The sequence below is a fragment of the Bubalus kerabau genome, chromosome 2 (assembly GCF_029407905.1).
Source record: "Bubalus kerabau isolate K-KA32 ecotype Philippines breed swamp buffalo chromosome 2, PCC_UOA_SB_1v2, whole genome shotgun sequence".
Taxonomy (NCBI): domain Eukaryota; kingdom Metazoa; phylum Chordata; class Mammalia; order Artiodactyla; family Bovidae; genus Bubalus; species Bubalus kerabau.
The window spans coordinates 104,422,935-104,448,727 of record NC_073625.1 but is presented as its reverse complement, the minus strand read 5'-3'; the positions used below and the strand labels follow the sequence as shown (position 1 = coordinate 104,448,727).

The following is a 25,793-nucleotide window of genomic DNA, read 5'->3' as shown; positions in this document are numbered from 1 at the left end:
TTTGCTGGCATATTGAGTGCAGCTCTTTCACAGCATCATCTTTTAGGATTTGAAATAGCTCCACTGGAATTCCATCATTATTCTCCATAGTGGCTGCACCCATCCACATCCCCAGCAATAGCATAGGAGGATTTGGTTTTTAAGACTTATTTTTTAAATCTCACAAGATACAGTCAATTAACCATTACTAAGAATTACCCACATATTGACCACTTTCTTTGCTCTTTATTCCTTCTTGCATTTGGGAATTTTCCCTCTTATTTGCAGGTCTGCTATTTGCAAGCTCTCTAACTTCTGGAAGTTTTTCTTACAGTATTAAAGGATATTTTTGTTGGCATAGAATTCTAGATAGCAGTAATTTTCTTTCATCTCACTCAAGATGCCATTCCAGTGCTGTCTAACTTCAGTTACTTCTACTACCTGTTGGTGTGATTGTCACTCTTTTGAAAGGAATTTGTCCTTTTTTGGCAGTGTTTAGGATTTTCTGTTTTTAGTGTTCTGCAATTTTGTTTTGATGTATATAGGTGCTTGAATCCATGGGTTTGTAACTTGTATCAATTCTGGGGGAAAAATTGAATCAATTTGTCTTGAAATAATTGCTTTTGTTTTTTTCCCTTTCAGATGTGATCAAGTGTGTTAGAATTTCTTAATCTTATTCTCTAAATGTCTTGCCCTATCTTCTGTATCTTCTAACTTAAAAGAAACTAAGTTGTATTTTATAGATTTCTTCTCATCTGTTTTCTACTGACTTGTTATCTCTTCAGTTATCAGTATTAAAGTCACTCTTCACCATATTAATTTCAACTTTTGTATTTTTAGTTCTTAAAGTTTTATTTGATTATTTTTCATATCTGTTTTGTTAGTTTTAATAGATAAAACTGTTTCCTGCAGATATTTTAAGATTTTCTCTTGTAACTTTATACATGGTAGGCATAATTGTTTTTTGGGCTATGTCTGATCATTTCAACATCTGAAATCTTGATGGATTTTTAAAATTTTGTTGACTCTCACTCCTGATGTTTTATTTCTAATACATCTGGTTATTTTATTTTCATGAATATGGATTTACCATATCTTCACTGAAAGAATAAATGAATACCTTTTTCCTTTCTTGAGAAAATTCTATTCTGAGGAGAAAAGTGTGAAAGGATATACATCAACTTTTCCGCATGCCTGTTCAGGGTGAGGGAGAGAAGTCTAGTAGTTAACTTTGATTTCATTTGTGGCAATATATGTTACTTTTCTGATTTGACTCATAAAACACAGCTCCTTTGAAGCTCTTATAACTTGGCTACATCACTTCTCTTTTTATACTGCTGTTATTTTCTGACCACCTGGTTAAATCTGCCTCCTTTTAAAATTTTAAGACTATGGTTATCTTTCTCTTCATCCAGAGTGTAAACAATTATCCTGAATGATGTTAACACCGTGTGCCTAGTTGATCAAGTCGCATCAGCCTCTTGATCTTTTCATTTCCCATGACCTTTACAGTTTATCTGCACACTCAGAGCCATCCACTGGGCACGATGACCACCTGTTGATTCGTTTACTAGAGCTTCCATAACAAAATAACCACAGTCTGTGTGGCTTAAAGAGCAGAAATTGATTTTCTCACGGGTGTTTAGGCTAGAAGTTTAAGATCAAGGTGCTAACAGTTTAGACTTCTTTTGAGGCCGCTCTCCTTGGCTTGCAGATGGCCACCCTCTCACTCTGTCCTCACGTGGTTGTCCCCCTGTATCCTAATCTCCCCTTCTTATAAGGACCCTGGTCCTACTGGATTAGGGCCCACTCTCTAGACCCTGTCTCCAAATACAGTCACCTCCTGCATGTGAATTTGTGGGGACACGATTTCAACCACAAAATCTTATAAGAACTCAGCTTTAAAATCAAGATAAGATGTTCAGATAAGATGGTTGGATGGCATCACCGGCACAATGGACATGAGTTTGAACAAGCTCTGGAAGATGGTGAAGAACAGGGAAACCAGGCCTTCTGCAGTCCATGGGGTTGCAAAGAGTCAGACACAACTGAGCGACTGAACAATGAACAATTCAGATAGCTCTCATGTCCAACCTGTTCACTTGGCTACTTCTGCTCCACTTGTTCTCTGAAGGCACCTCTTGTTCCTTCACCATTTGTTTTCTTTCACCTATTAGTGCATTCTTGTCTTAAAGTGAAGTCACTCGGTCATGTCCGACTCTTTGCAACCCCATGGACTGTAGCTCACCAGGCTCCTCTGGCCATGGGATTTTCCAGGCAAGAGTACTGGAGTGGATTGTCATTTCCTTCTCCAGAGGATCTTCCCTGCCCAGGGATCGAACCCAGGTCTCACACATGATAGGCAGATGTTTTACCATCTGAGCCACCAGGAGAGTCTTAAGTTAAGACTCTTAAGTTCCTCCTATATCTGGCTTAAATGTCATGATTCTTTCTATCAATAAGGTTCAGTAACACTCTTCCAATGACTTGAGCTCCTTTCTCTTTTTTTCATACATTTCTGGCAAAAACCCATTCCTGACTGTCCCCAGTTGGTCTATATTTGCCTACAGTGATTACCAAGGGCAGTTAGAGATAGTCATGCAACAGGAAAGATTAGCTTCTTCATGATTTAGTGACTCAAATGGCCTCAACACAATTCATAGTAGGGCTTAGCGATTCTATGATGTTGTTCTTATCAACTCTCTTTCACCCACAATCATCATTTACAAACGCCTCCTCTCCTCAAAGCTTCAAGCCTCCCACTTGCTCACTCACTCTCATTCTCAGCATCACTTACTTCACAGAACAAGTAGGAGACCTCTGCCAGGAACTCCTTCACCTTCCCACTACCAAACGTAAAATCCTATTACTTCTGCAGGTACCTGGTTCCTCCCCCGCCACTTTTTTTTTTCTTACAGTAGAGGTGCTATGTGCCTTCCTGCTTGAGGCCAATTCTCCCTTGTGACCTTGGGAATCTGCTCCCACTGTTTTCAACATTTCACACTGTTTTCTCTTTTCTGTCATATAAATTTAACCCCACCTGTTTAATGAATTACTTCCATTAATACTGAAATATATTCAAGCCCTCTAACTTATTCAGAAAAAATTCCTTGTCCTCATGTTCTCGTCTAGTCACTGCCCCATCTTTCTCCTTCCATTTTTCTCCTGGGGGTTGGTTATTCCCATGAACTGCATTTCCTTACATCCTACTTCTTCCTTCACATGCTCTTACAAGTTTGTTGTCTCATAATCCCACCAGGTTAACACTTCCAGAGATACCAGTGTATCCATTTAACAGTTTTAGTTCTTATCTTTCTTGCTCTCTTAGCCTCAGTTGACCTTGTTGATCTTCATTTCCTCTTTGAAATACCATCTCCCTTTGACTTTTTGGGACATTATGCTCTCCTAGTTTCTTCTCCCATGTCTTGTCATTCTTCTCAGCCTTCTTCGTTCAGGCATTAAGTGTTGCTTCCCGAGGCTCTGTCCCAATCTCTCTTCTCACTTCTGTTCTCTTGACCTTAGTGATACCACCAAGATCATGACTTTCTTAAAAGCCCGTATGTGCCACAGGATATTTGCACATGGTGTATTCTTTACATAGGATATTCCCTCAAGCCCTCTCCCAAGTCATAATGGAAATAATCTTCTACTCATCCTTCATATCAAGACTTAGGTACCTTCTCAGGAAACCTTTTACAACCTCCTTGTGGTACCTCTGCAACACTAGTTGCAGTTATAATTTACATTTATTTATATGATTTGTTAAGTGACAAGCTTTCCCATTGGAGGTAAGCTCCATAATGGCAGAGACAATTTCTATTTTTATTATAATTTTACCTCTAGCACTTTATAAAATTCTGAGTACATAGTAGGTACGTAATAAAGAAGTATAGAATAAAATAACTGAATGAATAAACATTTTGAATAATGCACCTATGGAGTATCAAGATGGGAATTTCCCACATGTGGTTTAAATACGTGATTTGGAAACTCAGGAGAGAGGTCTGGACTAGAGAGATGAATTCAGAGTCTAATTGCTTGTGAGTGGTAATGAAGCCATGATGGCTACAAGATTTCTCAGGGAATGTTTATGGAGAGGCAGAAAAAGAGGGGAGAGAACAAGAATCTTGGGACATTCACATTAAATGCATTCAAGCAGACGATGATTCATCAAAGGAGGTAGTATATGCTGTCCACATACTGCAGATTTTCCTTGGAAGTCCTAATTTTAATATTCTGCCCTTTCAGCTGACATATTTTACAACCTAATTTTTGGCTCAGAAAAGAGGTCATCTATAAAACAAATATAAATCTAATTTTAGCACTTGGTTTATTAATTAATAATGATATAACTGTATTAATGTGTATAGTGATTGATAAGATTGACTTAATTCCTCACTGTGGTTATTGCTGGCAATAGTATCTTTTTTAAATGGCTCGTATACAGGGCAGTTATAGTTTTTATAATTTTAAAATTATACTTTAAAATATTTTTGAACTATGTTTCTAAAAGCTTGCCTAAATGTAAATATGTTTAATCTTTTTTTTAGCCTGAAAGTACTTTACTGATTATTTGTGAGAATGGCTATGTTCTTGAAGCTCCGTTTCCAGCTATAAAGGAGGAAGAGGAGGACCATGATGTAGTTTCCTATGAAATCAAAGACATGTGTTTAAAATATTTCCATTTCACAAGTGTCAAATCTAAGATTCTGGTATGAAATATCCTTGAAGCATTGTCTTCTAATTATTTTCTTATGATATAAAACCGCCTGTGTTAAGTGCTAGGAAAATATGAAGAAGAAGATACAAACTTTTACTTTAAGGAGCTTATCTGGTAGAAAGCAGCTAACTGTATTAGAAGGAGGTAATGAATAGATACTAAAATCACAGTGCAAAGAAAAGAATTTTAGGGGCCTGCAGAGGAAAGAATATATGGTTGTGATGGCGGGATGAGAGGAGATCAAGGATGACTTCATTGAGCAGACATTTAGTATTTAATGAAAGGGAAGGATTTTGAGAGGTTAAAAATGGGAAAGCAATAAAAGCTGGGAGAACATCCCAAGGGAAGGCAGAATGCAAGAGTTTTGTTGTTTTCAAGAAATGAAGACTGGGCCATGAAAACAGAGGGATGCAGTTTGTGGAGGAGTTTGACAGGAGTCTGTGACCACCACAAAGGACCCTTTAAATTTTAGCCAAGATGTTTTATTTCTCAGGCCACTGGAATAAATTGTGGCAGGTTTTTTTTTTAATTTAATTTTTAATTGCAGGATAATTACAATATTGTGATGGTTTCTCCCATACATCAGCTATAGGTATACATATGCCCCTCCCTCTAGGACCTCCCTCCCACCTCTCTCCCCACCCCACCTCTCTAGGTTGTCACAGAGCATGGGCACTGGCTGTCTATTTTACATAAAGGACCGACCAAGGGATACCAAGGGAACATTTCAAGCAAAGATGGGCTCGATAAAGGACAGAAATGGTATGGACCTGACAGAAGCAGAAGATATTAAGAAGAGGTGGCAAGAATACACAGAACTGTACAAAAAAATCTTCATGACCAAGATAGTCACGACGGTGTGATCACTCACCTAGAGCCAGACATCCTGGGATGTGAAGTCAAGTGGGCCTTAGAAAGCATCACTATGAACAAAGCTAGAGGAGGTAATGGAATTCCAGTTGAGCTATTTCAAATCCTAAAAGATGATGCTATCAAAGAGCTGCACTCAATATGTCAGCAAATTTGGAAAAGTCAGCAGTGGCCACAGACTGGAAAAGGTCAGTTTTCATTCCAATCCCAAATAAAGGCAATGCCAAATAATGCTCAACTACTGCACAATTGCCCTCATCTCACACACTAGTAAAGTCATGCTCAAAATTCTCCAAGCCAGGCTTCAGCAATACGTGAACCGTGAACTTCCAGATGTTCAAGCTGGTTTTAGAAAAGGCAGAGGAGCCAGAGATCAAATTGCCAACATCTGCTGGATCACTGAAAAAGCAAGAGAGTTCCAGAAAAACATCTATTTCTGCTTTATTGACTATGCCAAAGTCTTTGACTGTGGATCACAAGAAACTGTGGAAAATTCTGAAAGAGATGGGAATACCAGACCACCTGACCTGCCTCTTGAGAAACCTGTATGCAGGTCAGGAAGCAACAGTTAGAACTGGACGTGGAACAACAGACTGGTTCCAAATAGGAAAAGGAGTACGTCAAGGCTGTATGCTGTCACCCTGCTTATTTAACTTCTATGCAGAGTACATCATGGGAAACGCTGGACTGGAGGAAACACAAGCAGGAATCAAGATTGCTGGGAGAAATATCAATAACCTCCGATATGCAGATGACACCACCCTTATGGCAGAAAGTGAAGAGGAACTAAAGAGCCTCTTGGTGAAAGTGAAAGAGGAGAATGAAAAAGTTGGCTTAAAGCTCAACATTCAGAAAACGAAGATCATGGCATCTGGTCCCATCACTTCATAGCAAATAGATGGGAAACAGTGGAAACAGTGGCTGACTTTATTTTTGTAGGCTCCAAAATCACTGCAGATAGTGACTTGCAGCCATGAAATTAAAAATGCTTACTCCTTGGAAGGAAAGTTATGACCAACCTAGCCAGCATATTAAAAAGCAGAGACATTACTTTGCCAATAAAGGTCAATCTAATCAAGGGTATGGTTTTTCCAGTGGTCATGTATGGATGTGAGAGTTGGACTATAAGGAAAGCGGAGCACAGAGGAATTGATGCTTTTGAACTGTGGTGTTGGAGAAGACTCTTGAGAGTCCCTTGGGCTGCAAGGAGATCCAACCAGTCCATCCTAAAGGAGATGAGTCCTGGGTGTTCATTGGAAGGTCTGATGTTGAAGCTGAAACTCCAATACTTTGGCCACCTGATGTGAAGAGCTGACTCATTTGAAAAGACCCTGATGCTGGGAAAGATTGAGGGCCGGAGAAGAAGGGGACAACAGAGGATGAGATGGTTGGATGGCATCACCGACTCAATGGACATGAGTTTGGGTAGGCTCCGGGAGTTGGTGTTGGACAGGGAGGCATGCTGCAGCTCATGCTGTTGCAAAGACTCAGACACAACTGAGCGACTGAACTGAACAGAAAGGACAGACTTTTGAACACAGTGGGGAAAGGAGAGGGTGGGATGATTCGAGAGAGTAGCATTTAAACATATATATTGTCAGTTTTTGAGGAGAGGATTGATATGATGGGTCATATAAATTTGGAAGTTAATTCTACAGGGTAAACAATAAAAAGGTGAAAGATGGGAGGTCAGGATGCTACTGTTAGGGGGCTTTTGCAATAGTCAGTTGATAGAGGCTAAGGATATAAATCACTTTACCACCAAAGATAAGTCACCTTCTTTCATGGACTATTTCAATCCACAGAATTCATGGGTTGACAATGATAGGCTCTGAGAAAAATTTTACCTAGCTTCTCTATTAGGAAAAAAAGGCAAAATAATTTCCATAAAACCGGGATCAAATTCATGTTGATGTATGAGGAAATCAAACCGATATTGTAAACCAATTATCAATCAATCAAAATAAATATTATAAAGAAAACAAAAAACCAGGATCAGTGGGAGTTATGCAGAAAGTCATTCCAATGATTTAAAAAATTTAATGGTAAAGATATATTCCCAAATTGATAATAATTAAAAAGAAATTTTATCTTTAAATTATGAAAGTATGATAACACATTTACAGGAGACTTGGAAAATACAGAACAAGGTTACATATAGTTCCACAGTATATTACAATTATTTTTTTAAATAGATAAGAGTTTTAGTTGGAGTATCAATATCAAACTCTCAAAAAGTAATAAAATGAATATATAGATAAGTAGAAGGATACAGTAGACCTGGAAAGCACTGTGAACCAATTCAACATAATTAAGATTTATATAATTTTCACACAGTAGTAGGATACAAGTTCTGTTAAAGTTCCCATAGACTATAAACTAGCAGACTCTGGAGCATATCCAGGGACATAAAACAAGGTACAAAAATTTCATGGTCTAAAGGTATTGAAATCATATAAAGTCTATTCTCTTAACCAAATTGATAATAATTTTTAAATGACATTATTTGTTGCATTAGAGCTATGAATTTTCCTAGGGCTCTATCTTCTATTTTCTAATTGTGTGAATGAATGAATTACAATTTTTTTTCTTAAATCCCTTCATCTCTTTTGCTAAAGAGATTAATAGAAATTGAAAGGAGAAAGAAACAAAAGGAGCTGAAGGAGAAGGAAAAGCAAGAAAGAAGGAAAAGACTAGAAACAGAGATGGGTGAAGATGCAGAAAGGGAACTCCAGGAAGAAGAGGAGGAGGAGGAGGAAGAGGAGCCCTTACCCGAAATCTTTGTTCCTTCAACCCCCAGTCACATCCTCTGTGGATTTTACTCTGAGCCAGGAAAGTTCTGGATTTCTTTGGTGAGTAATAATGTAATAAATTTTTATCTCAGTCCTAATCCAATATATGTATTATTTTCTATCACATTCTTAATTCCTTACTCTGTGCTAAGACTTCACTTGTTTTCTACTATTGAAGGCTTGGATTTTGATAAATGAATGTGTTAGTTTTTACATCATCTTAAAATCTTTTATATGCCTGTCTACTATATCTTTTATCTATGACAATCCCACATGTTTCAGAAGGTCAAAGGGAAGAAGAATCAAAGATAGAAGGGCAAAGGGCTAAGAGGTTTTCCAAGTGAGTCTGTCATTTTAAAATTTCGAGTATGATGGCAGCACAATCCACTGGACTCGCTTACCTTTCATTACCTACAACTATGCTATGTAGCCACATGGGAATCTGGGTAAGTGGCTGTCTTTATTAATAGATGATCACAGTGCCACTGTCAAAGAAATTGGGGCTTGGCTAATAAGGAAGCACAGAAAAATGGGAGACAGGTACCTGGGAATGTTACCATAGTGTGACAATTACATCTCCTAAATACATATTTTCTACTCTAATAAAATATTTTATTGATCTATTGCAAAGCAAGATTTCCTTCACTATATAATAAATTTGTCACAAATTCACGTAAAAATATATGTGAAAGGGGGCGGTCCTAATATGGTGGAGGAATAGGACGGGGAGACCACTTTCTCCCCCACAAATTCATCGAAAGAACATTTGAACGCGGAGAAAATTCCACAGAACAACTTCTGAATGCTGGCAGAGGACATCAGGCACCCAGAAGGGCAGCCCATTGTCTTCGAAAGGAGGTAGGACAAAATATAAAAGATAAAAAGAGAGACAAAAGAGGTAGGGATGGAGATCTATCCCAGGAAGGAAGTATTAAAAAAGAGAGAAGTTTCCAAACACCAGGAAACACTCTCACCGGTGGGTCTGTGGCGAGCCTTGGAATCTCAGAGGGCAACATAAACAGGAGGAAAAATAAATAAATAAGCCCCACAGATTACATGCCTAATGGCAACTCCCAGTGGAGAAGCAGCCCAGACGCTCGCATCCGCCACTAGCAAACAGGGGCTGGACAGGGAGGTGCGGGCTGCATCGCTTAGGGTAAGGACCAGGCCTGAATGCCCTGAGGGCAGTCTGAGGGAACTAACTTGAGATAGCAACCCAGACTGTGGGATAGCTATCCCACGAAAAAGCCCTAACCTAGAAGAAATAAAAAAGAGTCAATATATAATGAAAATGCAATAAATGAGAAAAAAAACACTTGGGAGGGAACCAACATTAGAATAATTGAGGCAGAAGATAGGATAAGTGAGGTAGAAGATAGAATGGTAGAAATAAATGAAGTAGAGAGGAAAAAGGGAAAAAGAATTAAAAGAAATGAGGACAACCTCAGAGACCTCTAGGACAATGTTAAATGCCCCAACATTAGAATCATAGGGGTCCCAGAAGAAGACAAAAAGAAAGACCATGAGAAAATACTTGAGGAGATAATACTTGAAAACTTCCCTAAAATGGGGAAGGAAATAGTCACCCAAGTCCAAGAAACCCAGAGATTCCCAAACAGGATAAACCCAAGGTGAAACACCCCAAGACACATATTAATCAAATTAACAAAGATCAAATACAAAGAACAAATACTAAAAGCAGCAAGGGAAAAACAACAGTAACACACAAGGGGATTCCCATAAGGATAACAGCTGATCTTTCAGTAGAAACTCTTCAGGCCAGAAGGGAATGGTAGGACATACTTAAAGTGATAAAATAAAATAACCAACAGCCCAGATTACTGTACCCAGCAAGGATCTCATTCAAATATGAAGGAGAAATCAAAAGCTTTACAGACAAGCAAAAGCTGAGAGAATTCAGCACCACCAAACCAGCTCTCCAACAAATGCTAAAGGATCTTCTCTAGACAGGAAACACAGGGTATATAAACTCGAGCCCAAAACAACAAAGTAAATGGCAACGGGATCATACTTATCAATAATTAGCTTAAATGTAAATGAGTTTAATTCCCCAACCAAAAGACAAAGACTGGCTGAATGGATACAAAAATAAGACCCCTATGTATGTTGTCTACAAGAGACCCACCTCGAAAGGAGGGACACATACAGACTGAAAGTGAAGGGCTGGAAAAAGATATTCCATGCAAATAGAGACCAAAAGAAAGCAGGAGTAGCGCAATACTCATATCAGATAAAATAGGCTTTAAAATAAAGGCTGTGAAAAGAGACAAAGAAGGACACTACATAATGATCAAAGGATCAATCCAAGAAGAAGATATAACAATTATAAGTATATATGCACCCAACATAGAGGCATTGCAATATGTAAGGCAAATGCTAACAAGTATGAAAGGGAAAATTAACAATAACACAATAATAGTCGGAGACTTTAATACCCCACTCACACCTATGGATAGATCAACTAAACAGAAAATTAACAAGGAAACACAAACTTTAAATGATATAATTAGACTTAATTGATATCTATAGGACATTTCACCCCAAAACAATGAATTTCACCTTTTTGTCAAGCACACATGGAACCTTCTCCAGGATAGATCACATCCTGGGCCATAAATCTAGCCTTGGTAAATTCAAATAAATTAAAATCATTCCAAGCATCTTTTCTGACCACAATACAGTAAGATTAGATGTCAATTACAGGAGAAAAACTATTAAAACTTGTATTCCTGCTTTCTGGAGGGTTTTTAATCATAAATGGATGTTGAATTTTGTCAAAGGCTTTCTCTGCATCTATTGACATAATCATATGGTTTTTATCTTTCAATTTGTTAATGTGGTGTATTACATTGATTGATTTGCAGATATTGAAGAATCCTTGCATCCCTGGGATAAAGCCCACTTGGTCATGATGTATGATCTTTTTAATATGTTCAGCCAACATATGGAGGCTGAACAACATGCTGCTGAATAACCAGCAAATCACAGAAGAAATAAAAAAAGAAAATATGCATAGAAATGAATGAAAATGAAAACACAACAACCTAAAACCTATGGGACACTGTAAAAGCAGCGGTAAGGGGAAGATTCATAGCAATACAGGCTTACCTAAAAAAACAATAAAAATATCAAATAAATAACCTAACTTTACACCTAAAGCAACTAGAAAAGGAAGAAATGAAGAACCCCAGGGTTAGTAGAAGGAAAGAAATCTTAAAAATAAGGGCAGAAATAAATGCAAAAGAAACAAAAGAGACCAGAGCAAATATCAACAAAGCCAAAAGCTGATTCTTTGAGAAGATAAATAAAATTGACAAACCATTAGCCAGACTCATCAAGAAACAAAGGGAGAAGAATCAAATCAACAAAATTAGAAATGAAAATGGAGAGATTACAACAGACAACACAGAAATACAAAGGCTCATAAGAGACTACTATCAGCAACTATATGCCAATAAAATGGACAACTTGGAAGAAATGGACAAATTCTTAGAAAAGTACAACTTTCCAAAACTAAACCACAAAGAAATAGAAAATCTTAACAGACCATTACAAGCACATAAATTGAAACTATAATCAGAAATCTTCCAGCAAACAAAAGTCCAGGACCAGACAGCTTCACAGCTGAATTCTACCAAAAATTTAGAGAACAGCTAACACCTATCCTACTCAAACTCTTCCAGAATTGCAGAGGAAGGTAAACTTCCAAACTCATTCTATGAGGCCACCATCACCCTAATACCAAAAACTGACAAAGATGTCACCAAAAAAACTACAGGCCAATATCACTGATGAACATAGATGCAAAAATCCTTAACAAAATTCTAGCAAACAGAATCCAACAACATATTAAAAAGATCATACATCATAACCAAGTGGGCTTTATCCCAGGGATGCAAGGATTCTTCAATATCTGCAAATCAATCAATGTAATACACCACATTAACAAATTGAAAGATAAAAACCATATGATTATGTCAATAGATGCAGAGAAAGCCTTTGACAAAATTCAACATCCATTTATGATAAAAACCCTCCAGAAAGCAGGAATACAAGGAACATACCTCAACATAATAAAAGCTATATATGACAAACCCACAACAAACATTATCCTCAATGGTGAAAAATTGAAAGCATTTCCCCTAAAGTCAGGAACAAGACAAGGGTGCCCACTCTCACCACTACTATTCAACATAGTTTTGGAAGTTTTGGCCACTGCAGTCAGAGCAGAAAAAGAAATGAATCCAAATTGGAAAAGAAGAAGTAAAACTCTCACTGTTTGCAGATGACATGATCCTCTACATAGAAAACCCTAAAGACTCCACCAGAAAATTTCTAGAGCTAATCAATGAATATAGTAAAGTTGCAGGATATAAAATCAACACACAGAAATCCCTTGCGTTCCTATACACTAACAATGAGAAAACAAAAAGAGAAATTAAGGAAACAATTCCATTCACCATTGCAACATAAAGAATAACATACTTAGGAATATATCTACCTAAAGAAACAAAAGACCTACATGTAGAAAACTAGGACACACTGATAAAGAAATCAAAGAGAACACAAAATAGATGGAGAAATATACCATGTTCATGGATTGGAAGAATCAATATAATGAAAATGAGTATACTGCCCAAAGCAATCTATAGATTCAATGCAATCCTTATCAAGCTACCAACGGTATTTTTCACAAAACTAGAACAAATAATTTCACAATTTGTATGGAAATACAAAAAACCTCGGATAGCCAAAGCAATCTTGAGAAAGAAGAATGGAACTGGAGGAATTAACCTGCCTGACTTCAGGCTCCATTACAAAGCCACAGTTATCAAGACAGGATGGTACTGGCACAAAGACAGAAATATAGATCATTGGAACAAAATAGAAAGTCCAGAGATAAATCCACGCACCTATGGACACCTTATGTTCAACAAAGGAGGCAAGAATATACAATGGAGAAAAGACAATCTCTTTAACAAGTGGTGCTGGGAAAACTGATCAACCACTTGTAAAAGAATGAAACTAGAACACTTTCTAACACCATACACAAAAATAAACTCAAAATGGATTAAAGATCTAAACATAAGACCAGAAACTATAAAACTCCTAGAGGAGAACATAGGCAAAACACTCTCCAATGTAAATCACAGAGTATTGGAAATAAAAGCAAAAAAAAAAAAGGGGGGGGGGGGGACCTAATTAAACTTAAAAGCTTCTGCACAACAGGGAAACTATAAGCAAGGTGAAAAGACAGCCTTCAGAATGGGAAAAAATAATAGCAAATGAAACAACTGATAAACAACTAATCTCAAAAATATACAAGCAACTCCTGCAGCTCAATTCCAGAAAAATAAATGACCCAATCAAAAAACAGGGCCAAAGAACTAAACAGACAGTTCTCCATAGAAGACATACAGATGGCTAACAAACACATGAAACGATGCTCAACATCACTTATTATCAGAGAAATGCAAATCAAAACCACAATGAGGTACCATTTCACACCAGTCAGAATGGCTGTGATCCAAAAGTCTACAAGCAATAAATGCCAGAGAGGATGTGGAGAAAAGGGAACCCTCTTACACTGTTGGTGGGAATGCAAACTAGTACAGCCACTATGGAGAACAGTGTGGAGATTCCTTAAAAAACTGGAAATAGACCTGCCTTATGATCCAGCAATCCCACTGCTGGGCATACACACTGAGGAAACCAGAAGGGAAAGAGACACGTGTACCCCAATGTTCATCGCAGCACTGTTTATAATGGCGAGGACATGGAAGCAACCTAGATGCCCATCAGCAGACGAATGGATAAGAAAGCTGTGGTACATATACACAATGGAGTATTACTCAACCATTAAAAAGAATACATTTGAATCAGTTCTAATGAGGTGGATGAAAGTGGAGCCTATTATACAGAGTGAAGTAAGCCAGAAAGAAAAACACCAAGACAGTATATTAATGCATATCTATGGAATTTAGTCCAACCAGTCCATTCTGAAGAAGATCAGCTCTGGGATTTCTTTGGAAGGAATGATGCTAAAGCTGAAACTCCAGTACTTTGGCTACCTCATGCGAAGAGTTGACTCATTGGAAAAGACTCTGATGCTGGGAGGGATTGGGGGCAGGAGGAGAAGGGGACGACAGAGGATGAGATGGCTGGATGGCATCACTGACTCGATGGACGTGAGTCTGAGTGAACTCCAGGAGTTGGTGATGGACAGGGAGGCCTGGCGTGCTGCGATTCATGGGGTCACAAAGAGTCAGACACGACTGAGCGACTGATCTGATCTGATCTGATGGAATTTAGAAAGATGGTAATGATGACCCTATATGTGAGATAGCAAAAGAGACACAGATGTAAAGAACAGACTTTTGGACTCTGTGGGAGAAGGTGAGGGTGGGATGCTTTGGGAGAATGGCATTGAAACATGTATATTATCATATGTGAAACGAATCGCCAGTCCAGGTTTGATGCATGAGACAGGGTGCTCAGGGCTGGTGCACTGGGATGACCCAGAAGGATGGGATGGGAAGGGAGATGGGAGGGGGGTTCAGGAAGGGGAACACATGTACACCCGTGGTGGATTCATGTCAATGTATGGCAAAACCACTACAATATTGTAATTAGCTTCCAATTAAAATAAATAAATTTATATTTTTAGAAAAAAGAAATATATGTGAAAGATTACCACTAGGTCGTAAGTGGTCTCAGATCCTTGGCCAGGCCAGAGGACTGCCTAGCTAAGGACTGTTGTTGTAAGGAGTGATAAGAGTTCATGCGACTCCTCATCAGGATTTCTTAGAAATATATCTTTAATAGCAATTTTTAAGAAGGCAAGCAGCAAGAAGGATGGAAAGTAGTGATGAAGGCACCTTAGGATTCCATGTATTAGCACCTTGACCCTTTGTTTTCTGTGCTTTATAAAACAATTATTGATGGATTCTGTTGTGTGAGGTTCAAGGGGTAAAGAGATAAATAGAACATGGTCCTGCCCTCTGGAAACTTCCTCATATCATGAGGGAGAGAGGTATAGAAACAACTGTAATAGAATAGAGTTCTAGTGTCTTGAAACATGCAAAATTACTAATTATCTAACAAACATATTTAATGCTTATTAGCTTTAGGGTTGCCAGATATTACATGGGACATGCTTATACGAAAGATAAACTTGCTGATTATCTGAAATTCAAATTTACCCATGCACCCTGGATTTAAAGTTTTTTTTTCCCTAGTTTTACTGAGATATAATTAACATGCAGCACTGTATAATTTAAGGTACATAACATAGTGATTTGACTTGCATGTATTATAAAATGACTACCATGATAAGTTCATTTTATGTTCATTGTTTTTTATTTGCAAAATCTGGAAACCTGATTATTCTATACCAGGCACCATTCTAAGTGACCACCTTAAAAAATAAGTGCTCTTAATAATTTGCATTTTACATAAGAAAAAACCATGACAGGGAGAGGTTAGGTAACTTATTTGCAGTCATATAATTAGTGGTGGAACAGGAGCTGGACTCAGGCAGTCTGGGTCTAAGCTCTTAACCATTAAACTACACCAGCAAACAAGGTTAAGGAATAGTTCAGAGACAGTGACACTAACCCTGTTTGACTCACTTGCCAGCTCTGTGCCTGTACCACACAGATGCTGTAGAAAACCAGCCCTGTTTTGAAGCCATGACCACAGTTCTCATGTCTCACAGTGCTCACACTGTAGGCTGGTTCCACTTTCCCACTTTCCAAATGATCACTAATTCTTCTCCCGTCAGTCATTTTCACCTTCCCTCAATTTCTAGTCATAACCTTACCTCACGTTTTCTTTTCTTTTTGTTTCTCTTTTGTTGTTTCTGGTTGCGCTGTGTGGCTTTCGGGATATTAGATCTGCTATCAGGAATTTAACCCAGGCCCTGGCGGTGAAAGCACTGAGTCCTAACCTCTGGACTGCCAGGGAATTCCCATCTCACATTTCACTGAGAAAATAAAAACAATCAGATGGCATTTCCTTATCTTGTCTTGGATCTCACGTTCTATGGGGATCCATACAAGTTTGTCTGCTACTGTTAACAATTGGTGACTCATCTGTTACAACTTTCCAAGGACACTATTCCAAATGGCCTCTTGATCCCATCACCTCTCACTTTCTCAAAGGTTTTACTTCTGAAATAAATGAGCTGGTCTCCTGTATCTTCAATCTCTCTCTGTTTACTCACTTCTTATCAACAGCATATAAACATGCTCCTAGTACTTATCAACTTAAAGTTTTTTCTTTAACATCCTTTCTTCTCACCCATTGCTCCTTTATAGGAAAACTTCTTGAAAGAGTTGTGTGTAATCATTGGCTTCATTTCTTCATCTCCTATTTGGTCTTTAACCCATTCAGTTGGGTTTTTATCTTCACGTTTTCACATCATCAAAGATTTCCATACTGTAAAGCCCAGTGGCCACTTCTCTGTCCATTTGGCCTCTCAGAAGCATGTGATAGAGTTGACCTTCCGTCTTTCTTAGAGCATTTTTTGGGGGGGCCTGGCTTCTATGACACCACTTTCTCCTGGCCAGGCTTCTCCTTTTTAGCTTCTCTTGCTGGCTTCTTATTTGTTGAACTAGCTTTTAACTTTGAAGAACTTGAGGATGTTCAAGTTCTTGGGCAGCCTCCTTCTTGCTAGATGATTTCATCTAGTCCCATGGCTTTAAATATCAAGTATATATCAGAAAATCTCATGTTTATCTCTAGTCTTGACCTCTCCTTTCATATTCAACCTTGAACATCCAACTTGACATCTCTACTTGGCACCTCAAAATGAACATGTCCAAAATAGAACTTTAAAAATCACACTTACTCTATGCAAATTTGCTCCATCTCCATCTCAGTAAATGGAACAACCATCTACCCAGTTTCTAAGCCAAAACTCAGAGCTGTTGATGATTCTTCTTTTTCCTTTACATTTCATATTCTTATTTTGAAGTATATCTTTTGTAAGCAGCACAAAGTTAGGCTTTTTCTTTTTAATCCTGTAGTAAAATCTTTATTTTAATAGAATGCTGTGTCCATTTACATTTAATGTAGTGACTAATATATTTTAGATTAAATCTACTGTCCTATTATTTCTATTTATCACATCAATTTCAGTTATATGTTCCCCTTTTCACCTTCTATCAGATGATTAGGTAGTTTCCTCCCCTCCCCTCCCCCCAATTTTCCTGCTCTATTATACTTTTTTTTTTTTACTATTTTTAGTGGTGATTCTAAAGATCATAATATATACCCTTATTTTAATATGCATGCTCAGTTACTTCAGTCCTGTCTGACTCTTTGTGGTCCTGTGTACCATAGCCATGAAATCAAAAGATGCTTGCTCCTTGGAAGAAAAGCTATGAGAAACTTAGACAGCATATTTAAAAAGCAGAGACATTAATTTGCTAACAAAGGTCCATCTAGTCAAAGCTATGGTTTTTCCAGTAGTCATGTATGAATATGAGAGTTGGACTAGAAAGAAAGCTGAGCACTGAAGAATTGATGCTTTTGAACTGTGGTGTTATAGAAGACTCTTGAGAGTCCCTTAGGCTGCAAGGAGATGAAACTTGTCTATCCTGAAGGAAATTAGTGCTGAATATTCATTGGAAGGACTGATGTTGAAGCTGAAACTCCAATACTTTGGCCACCTGATGCAAAGAACTGACTCATTGGAAAAGACCCTGATGCTGGGAAAGATTGGAGGTGGGAGGAGAAGGGGACGACAGAGGATGAGATGATTGGATGGCATCACTGACTCGATGGACATGAGTTTGAGCAAGCTCTGGGAGTTGGTGATGGACAAGGAAGCCTGACATGCTACAGTCCATGGGTTGCAGAATCAGACATGACTGAGTGACTGAACTGAACTGTACCAAAGCCCCCCAGGTTCCTTTGTTCATGGGACTCTTCAGGCAATAATACCAGAGTGGGTTGCTATTCCCTTCTCCAGGGCATCTTTCCAAACCAGGGATTGAACCTGTGTCTCTTATGTCTCCTGCCTTGGCAGGTGGGTTCTTTACCACTAGCACCACCTTTGAAACCCATAATTTCACATACATTTATTCTTTTACTAGCTCTAGAGAGCTAGTGTTTAATGCTGTGTATCCTCCCCCACACCTCATTGTCAGATTATTTATATACACACACAAATACATATATATGTATATATGAGTTTGGGGTTTTTTTTGCCTTATTGTGCCTATTTTGCCTTTAAATGTTTTTTATTTCTTCTGTATATTTTCTTTTCAAAACTATATTTTTATCATCTTTTGTCTTCCATTCTACCATCTGCATCTTTTTATTGTTATTTATTTGTAACCTTATGCATCTTTCTTTCTCATTGCTTTGAAGATTTTGTGTTAAAATGTGTAAATTCTTTATTATTTTTTTTTTGATGTATAGTTTTACAATATTGTGCCAATCTCTGGCTATACAACCAAATGACTTGGTTATATACATATAGATATTCCTTAAAAAAAATTCTTTTGCTATTATGTTTTATCACAGGATATTGAATATAGTTCCTTGGGCTATAAAGTAGGACCATGTTTGTTGATCCATCTATATATAATAGTTTACATCTGCTAATCCTACACTCTCCGACCTTCCCACCCCAATCCTCTTGGCAACCACAAATATGTTCTCTATGTCTATGAGTCTCTTTCTGTTTTGTAGATAGGTTCATTTGTGTCATATTTTAGACTCCACATATTAGCGATATAGTATGGTATTTATTTTTCTCTTTTTGAGTTAACTTCACTTAGTATCATAAGCCCTAGTTGCATCCATGTTGCTGCAGATGGCATTATTTCATTTTTTTTTTTTTTATGGCTGAGTAGCATTCTATTGCACATATGTACTTCATCTTCTTTATCCATCCATCTGTCAATGGACATTTAGGTTGTTTCCATGTTTTGGCTAATGAATAGTGCTGTTATGAGCATAAGGTTGCATGTATCTTTTTGAATTATGGTTTTGTCTGGATATACATACGCCCAAGATTGGGAATGTTGAATCATACAGCAGTTCTATTTTTAGTCTTCATCGTAATTTTGAATTTTGTTTCTCTAATTAGTGATATTAAGCATCTTTTCATGTGCCTGCTGGCCATCTATATGTCTTCTTTGCAGAAATGTCTATTAAAGTATTCTGCCCATTTTTTGATTGGGTTGTTTGTTTTTCTGTGTGAAGTTGCATGAGCTGTTTGTATATTTTGGAGAGTAAGCCCCTGTCTTGTCACATTGTTTGCAAATATTTTCTCCTATTCCATAGACTGACTTTTTGTTGTTGTTTTTTATATGGTTTCCTTTGCTGTGCAAAAGCTTGTGAGTCTGATTAGGTTCCATTTGTTTTCATTATTATTATTTTTTTTTTTTTACTTCTATTGTGTTGGGAGACTGACCTAAGAAAACATTGGTATCATTTATGTCACAGAATGTTTTGCCTATGTGCTCTTCTAGGAGTTTTATGAAATTCATGTTAAAAGGTATAAATTCTTCATATATCTTGCTTGTGGGTCACTGGCATTTCTTGTACTTTAATACATTTTTATTCAGTTTTAGAAAAGTTTCAGACATTTAAATATGGACTGTTTCTAGTCCATATTTTTGGTCTTGTGGAATTCCAATTTTATGTATATTAATCCTTATCATTATGCCTCATACAGATCTTACACTGCTTTTTAAAAATTTTTGCATCTTTATTTTCTCTCTCCTGCCTTAGTCTATTTTTTTCTGATCCTGTTTAACTTTCATAACTCTAGCTTTGGCTGTGTCTAATTGTTTTTAAACCAATCTATTGAATTCTAATTTCTGTCATTTTATTTTTCAGTTCTAGAATTTTCATTTTTCCCATTATCTACTTTTTCATAGATCCTAGTTGACTTGTAAATTTTTCTGCCTTCTAAAGTCCTTGAATATATTAATCATAGTTATTTTGGAGTCCATTTTGGAAACACCTCTATCAATATTTCTTATAATTTTTTTCTTGGCTCGGTTTGTTTCTCTGGATTTTCAGTCAAGACTTTGTTAATACACTTAGTTGCTTTTTTGCTTTCTTTTTAATTGAATGCTAGACTTTATGAAAAACTGTAGCATCAACTTGAGTCACTGTATATTGCTATTATCGCCTGGAAATTTATTTTCAGTTCTGGAAAGCAACTAGAAATCCTAGGTCAGTTTCATCCAGTCAGTGATTGAGATGACTTGAAATTAAGTTTTACTTTCTGCGAGGGCCAGTATATTTCTAGTTTATTCATACATGTGGGATACAGTGCTTTGGGATTGCAACGGAAAGGCCAGTGGAAGATGTGTTTACAATGGCTCCTTCTTCTTGGAGGACCCTGGGAATTCTCTGCCTTTTTCTAAGCCCATGAGACTACAGATTGCTCTGCTCAGCTTCTTAATTTCTCAGCTGCCATTTTCAAGATTAGCAATTGCCTTAGGGAGAAAAAAAAAATGTCCTAGACTTGAAATCTCTGAAAACCATGATCTACAAAACTCTATTGTTAAGTACTACTTATACTGAATAATCCTTGAAATAAAATGGAATTCAGTATGTAGACAGAAGTGATATCTCTCTTGTGTTTTAAGTGGGAACAAATCATTGTAAGGTATTTTATTTTTATAATTGTATGGCTGAATATAAATGAATAATAGACATGCTTTATAAAACTTATCTATAATCATAGAAATTATATAAAATATATGTTTTAAGACATCTGTTGTATGTGTTAAAATTTGAAATTATCAAAAACGCCTCCTGTGGTCGTATGTGTCTTATGTTCAGGTACTATCTTCTATGTGGTTTCGCTCTTTTCTAGGGTGGCTATGATTCTGGTTTTCTGTATCACTGTGAATTCCCCCCAGATGACAAAAGCAGTGAGAACACAGTAAGGAAAGATGAACCTTTTGATTTCCGTCTTCTTGAGGATACAGAGGATAATCCCATCACAACTATCACTTTCAGGTGACCAGAATTTCAGGATTCTTAAAAAAAAAAACTGCATCCCGTTATTATCTGTTTTTTTCCATCATGAGTATTACCATTTCTAAAGATCTGTCCAAAAGGAGGAATACTCAATGTTTAGTTAAATCAAATGACTAAAGTAGAGTCAAAGCTAATCCTGAAACTACTTCAACCTTTCTATCAAACATTCTGTCAGAATTTATTGCACAATTAAATTGTATCAATTTTCTTTTTGTTACTTAGGAGGATGCTACTGCGTGGTCAGATAGCAAAAGTTCCAGGTTACAATGATTCTGGAGAAATCACAAATTGAATAGTTGAGAATTAAGCATATATGCCGATCATTCTTTTAAACCAAAATATAATAGCTCCAGGTTTCAAATTGTCTTTTTCTCCTTCTACCCTTTTGTATTAATTTACTAGAGCTGCCATAGTTTTCTAGGGCTTCAGCATCTGAATTTTGTGGGGACACAATTTACTCCATAACATCTTTGTTGTTAAAACTTTAGCCATTTGTTGATTAATTTAAAATTAAACATTTTCAGATTAATGTGAAAAACAATGTACTTTGCTTGTGTTTCATAGTATTAACCAAGAAATGATGTTTTGTGGAATGCAAAATGGAGCAATTCGAGTATATATCCTAAGTAAGAATGATTCTTCATTGACCAGCATGGAGGACTACTGGCACTTCAATATGCATGACAATAATTATGGACGTGTTAATGCCATCTCTACTAGCTTTGATGACCGGTTCTTGGTGACTGCTGGAGCAGATAGTAATATCTTTGTTTTCAACATTTTTTCTGAGTTTGAGTTAAAGAAAGTTGTGAAAGCCAAAGTGCCATCTCCCAGGGTATGTAACTGACTAATAACAGTAACAGCAACTTTGTTTTAATGTTTCGGTGTTAAAATGTTCACATTCACTTAAAGATGAATTTGGATATAAATACCTTACAGTCTAATCTTCCTACCAGTATTATAATTTGGCCTTTCTGGTGTCTCTATGATCAAATACTAAAGATGTTGAATTCACTTTATTACTTTAGTTATTTGATTTATTATTTAAAGGTATAGAAGTCCCTCAAGTAAAAAGACTATTAATTCTTCTGTCTCCATCACTTTGCAAAGTTTTGTTTTCAGGATGCAGTTTTTTTTCAGATATATTTTGCTTTCTATTTATTCATTCACTTATTGAAGAGGCATATGTGGGATGTATACCATAATTTGTACCTTTGAAAGGGGTTGCAAAAATATTATCATCTTTACTATTAGAATGTGACAGTGTTATCAAAGAGTCAAATTATTGTATTCTTAAAAAGAATACATTACTGACTTTGTAAAGAAGACTGAAGGTTTGGATCCCCAAATTATATATCTTTACCCTATCACAAGACCTAAATTTTCTGTTATCAAAGTGATTCCTTTGGCTAAAATCACTAATAACTGTTAGAATTGCTTGTAAAGAATGAGTTGTATTCGACCAAAGTTAAAACTCCTGTGAACACATCAGCTTCCTGTTTAACAGGTATCCCACTTCAAAAGAACATATAGAGAAAGTAGGGAAGATTTGAGCAGGTAAATTTTCATTTCTATTAACTGCAGCAAAATTTGGAGAGTGAACTGTTGTCGAAAGAGATCCAGCTCAGGAAGAGAAAATTTCCAGAAGACAAAATAGATGAACAAGATGAAAATCTTTATCTTTCTACTTAGTACCAACTCTCCATGGAAACCCGTACTGAATAGAAAAAATCCATTCCACATTTTTATAATGGTCTCCTTTTATTTATGACTGCAACTAGTGTTTAAGTCGCTTAAGCAGCCTTTAAGAAGGCAAAATCAGAAAGAATTGAATATGCAAAGTAAAAAAATTTAGCTCTGCACCAGTCTGAGTTTCTTAACATATTTTAGAATCACTGGGGAGCTCTTAAAAGTATCGATGCCTGAGCCCACCCAAGAGGAATTGGGTCAGAATCTCAGAAAGTGAGTCCCAGGCATTGGTACAGATCTTCTTCAACCTATGATGCAATGGGGTTGTGTCCTGATAAGCCCCTCATAAATTGAAAATATCTTAGGTTGAAAATGCATTTAATACATCTAAGCTACTTAATATCACAGCTTAGCCTAGCCTAACTTAAATGTGCTTAGAACACTTACATTGGTGTACGGTTGGGCAAAATTATCTACCATGAAGCCTATTTTATAATAAAGTGTTGACTGTATCATGTAATTTGTTGAATGCTGTACTGAAGTGAATATAGTGGTTTTGTGGGTACAGCCAGTGGTGAGGGTACCAGTTGTTTACCCTTGTGGTTGGGTGGCTGCAGCAGCCGCCAGCATTGTGAAGGAGGATCTACTGCATGTCCTTTGCCAGGAAAAGGTCAAAATTCCAAACTTGAAGTATGCTTTCTACAAAATGCATATTGCTTTTGCACCATCGTTAAGTCAAATAGTCATTAAGTTGACCATCATAAGACCATCTGTATTTTTTAAAACTTGCCTCTTCCCCAGCCCCAACAGTTCTAGAGTGCAGTCAGGATTAAGAACAATTAGCAGGTGTTTTGGAACTCTTTGGAAGCACATCTGTTTAACTTATTTGCTGTAAACAGGGGATGGTTGGCTGTTATTAGTATCGTCTTGCAAATTGCAACTGATATTGGAGAAGCAAGGGGCTTAGCTCCGAGAAATAAAAAAACAAAGTTTAGTCAAGTTCTGTCCTAAGTGATTAATAGTAACTAAAATGTATTAGCCATCCCTTGTCTCTGACGTTAGTCGTGACCTTATGACTTCACTTTATGAAAGTTATAGATCTTGTCTTACATAAATGTACATTTATATTTTATGTGTATCAAGACTAGCACTTAAAAACCAACTTGATCAAAAGAGAATCATTATTTCTTTACAACAAATGACAGCAAAACAAAGACCTATGTGGTATGAAAGAGAAGAAAATAAGTTCAATTTTACTTAAGAACAGGTTAGCTAGAAAACTAGGACTTTTTGTTTCATTCATTGGGTCATAAATCCTTTTCAACAACCTAAGACATTTTTCAGCACAGAACCTGTATTTTTAAAACAAAGTACTTTCAAGTGATTTACTTCATAGTACTTCTTAATTTAAGCTTCCTTTCTAAAGGAGAGGCATACTTCTGATTTCATATCCTTCTCAAGGAGAGGTATTATATTATTCTGTGTATTTCCCACTGAATGTTTTCGATAAGGTCAAGTGAAACACTTAAAATTTTTAAAATATATGTATTTGAAGTTTTTCACTGTATACGCATGAGGTATTTTGAAGAAACTCAAAACATGTATGAAAGGCATATGCTTTAAAAAGAAGTATTTGAAAATAAATGACCTTGAGGATTTCTTTTGCTGTATTTTTGTTAGTAACACATGAATATCAATAATTCCTGTTTGGAAGGGGAATGTGATAATATTAGCATTTTGCATACTTGGGATTGGGTTTGTTTTTCTATTTACCCCTTTAACTGAAGTAAAAACAAATATAAGTTTTTTCCCTAGTTTATTTTTTTGTGAAAGTACTTTCTAGGCCTCCAACTGTTAGAAGAGAAAACCCCTCGATTTACTACTTACTAAGTCTTTTAAGGGAAATATATGATTTAAAGGGGCTAACCTTTCATTCCTTCTCCTACAGTTTGGAATAGAAACAGAGCCAATTCCAGAAGATATTGAAGATCCTAAAGCCTACAGGTACGGGAATTTTTGATCAATACATACTAGGTCTGGGTTTTTGCAAACTACATCAACATTTTAACAAAGTTGACCAAGCTGAATGAGTTTCCAAATTATTAAGTACTAGTTTTCTTTTTGCTATTTCTATATTAAAGGTATGTTATCTTTTAAAATTTCTATTTTCAGTATTGAGAATGCCAGAAGAAAAAGAGAACATGACAAGTTAATGAAAGAAGTAGAAGAAATCAAGGCTGGAAAGAGAGAACAGATCAAAGCTTTAAGGAATCAATTACAGAAACTACTACAGATGAATGAAGAATTACCCAAACATATGCAGTTTAAACGGACAGTAAGCCTCAAATAAATTTGATTTTAATTTTAACATATGTTGTTTCTGAATTGAGACTGCTATTTGACCAAGCAGGAACACTTAAACCCATCTTTAAATTTCCCTTGCCTGGCCGGTCAGTGTTTTGACAGCTAAACTACTGTAGAACTTGTCACACAAGTTGGTTTGGATGTAGATGAGTCTCTTTGTACAAAGTTTACTTCTGGATTTAGCTATTTCATATGCTTTTGGTAATAAGATAAATATAAATTTGAATCTGGTTATCAATCATTATCATACCTAACCAAGTTATCTGTTGGATAGGCACATACTATGTAATTTGATTCTCTGTGATTTCTTTTGTATAATTCACCAGCTCTATTGGAAAGATAAA

General features: G+C 36.6%; 1 protein-coding gene across 5 annotated transcripts in view; it reads left to right on the top strand.

Annotated features, from left to right (window-relative positions):
• CFAP44 (cilia and flagella associated protein 44) overlaps window positions 1-25,793 on the top strand; it is a 126,764-nt gene that overhangs the window by 51,311 nt on the left and 49,660 nt on the right. For all 5 annotated transcript variants that reach the window (XM_055568169.1, XM_055568166.1, XM_055568168.1 and 2 more), the window contains 6 exons: window positions 4,530-4,691; window positions 8,188-8,421; window positions 21,230-21,375; window positions 21,961-22,231; window positions 25,034-25,089; window positions 25,258-25,420. In XM_055568169.1, coding sequence (XP_055424144.1) covers window positions 4,530-4,691; window positions 8,188-8,421; window positions 21,230-21,375; window positions 21,961-22,231; window positions 25,034-25,089; window positions 25,258-25,420 — 1,032 coding nt within the window. The remainder of the gene's footprint in view (window positions 1-4,529; window positions 4,692-8,187; window positions 8,422-21,229; window positions 21,376-21,960; window positions 22,232-25,033; window positions 25,090-25,257; window positions 25,421-25,793) is intronic.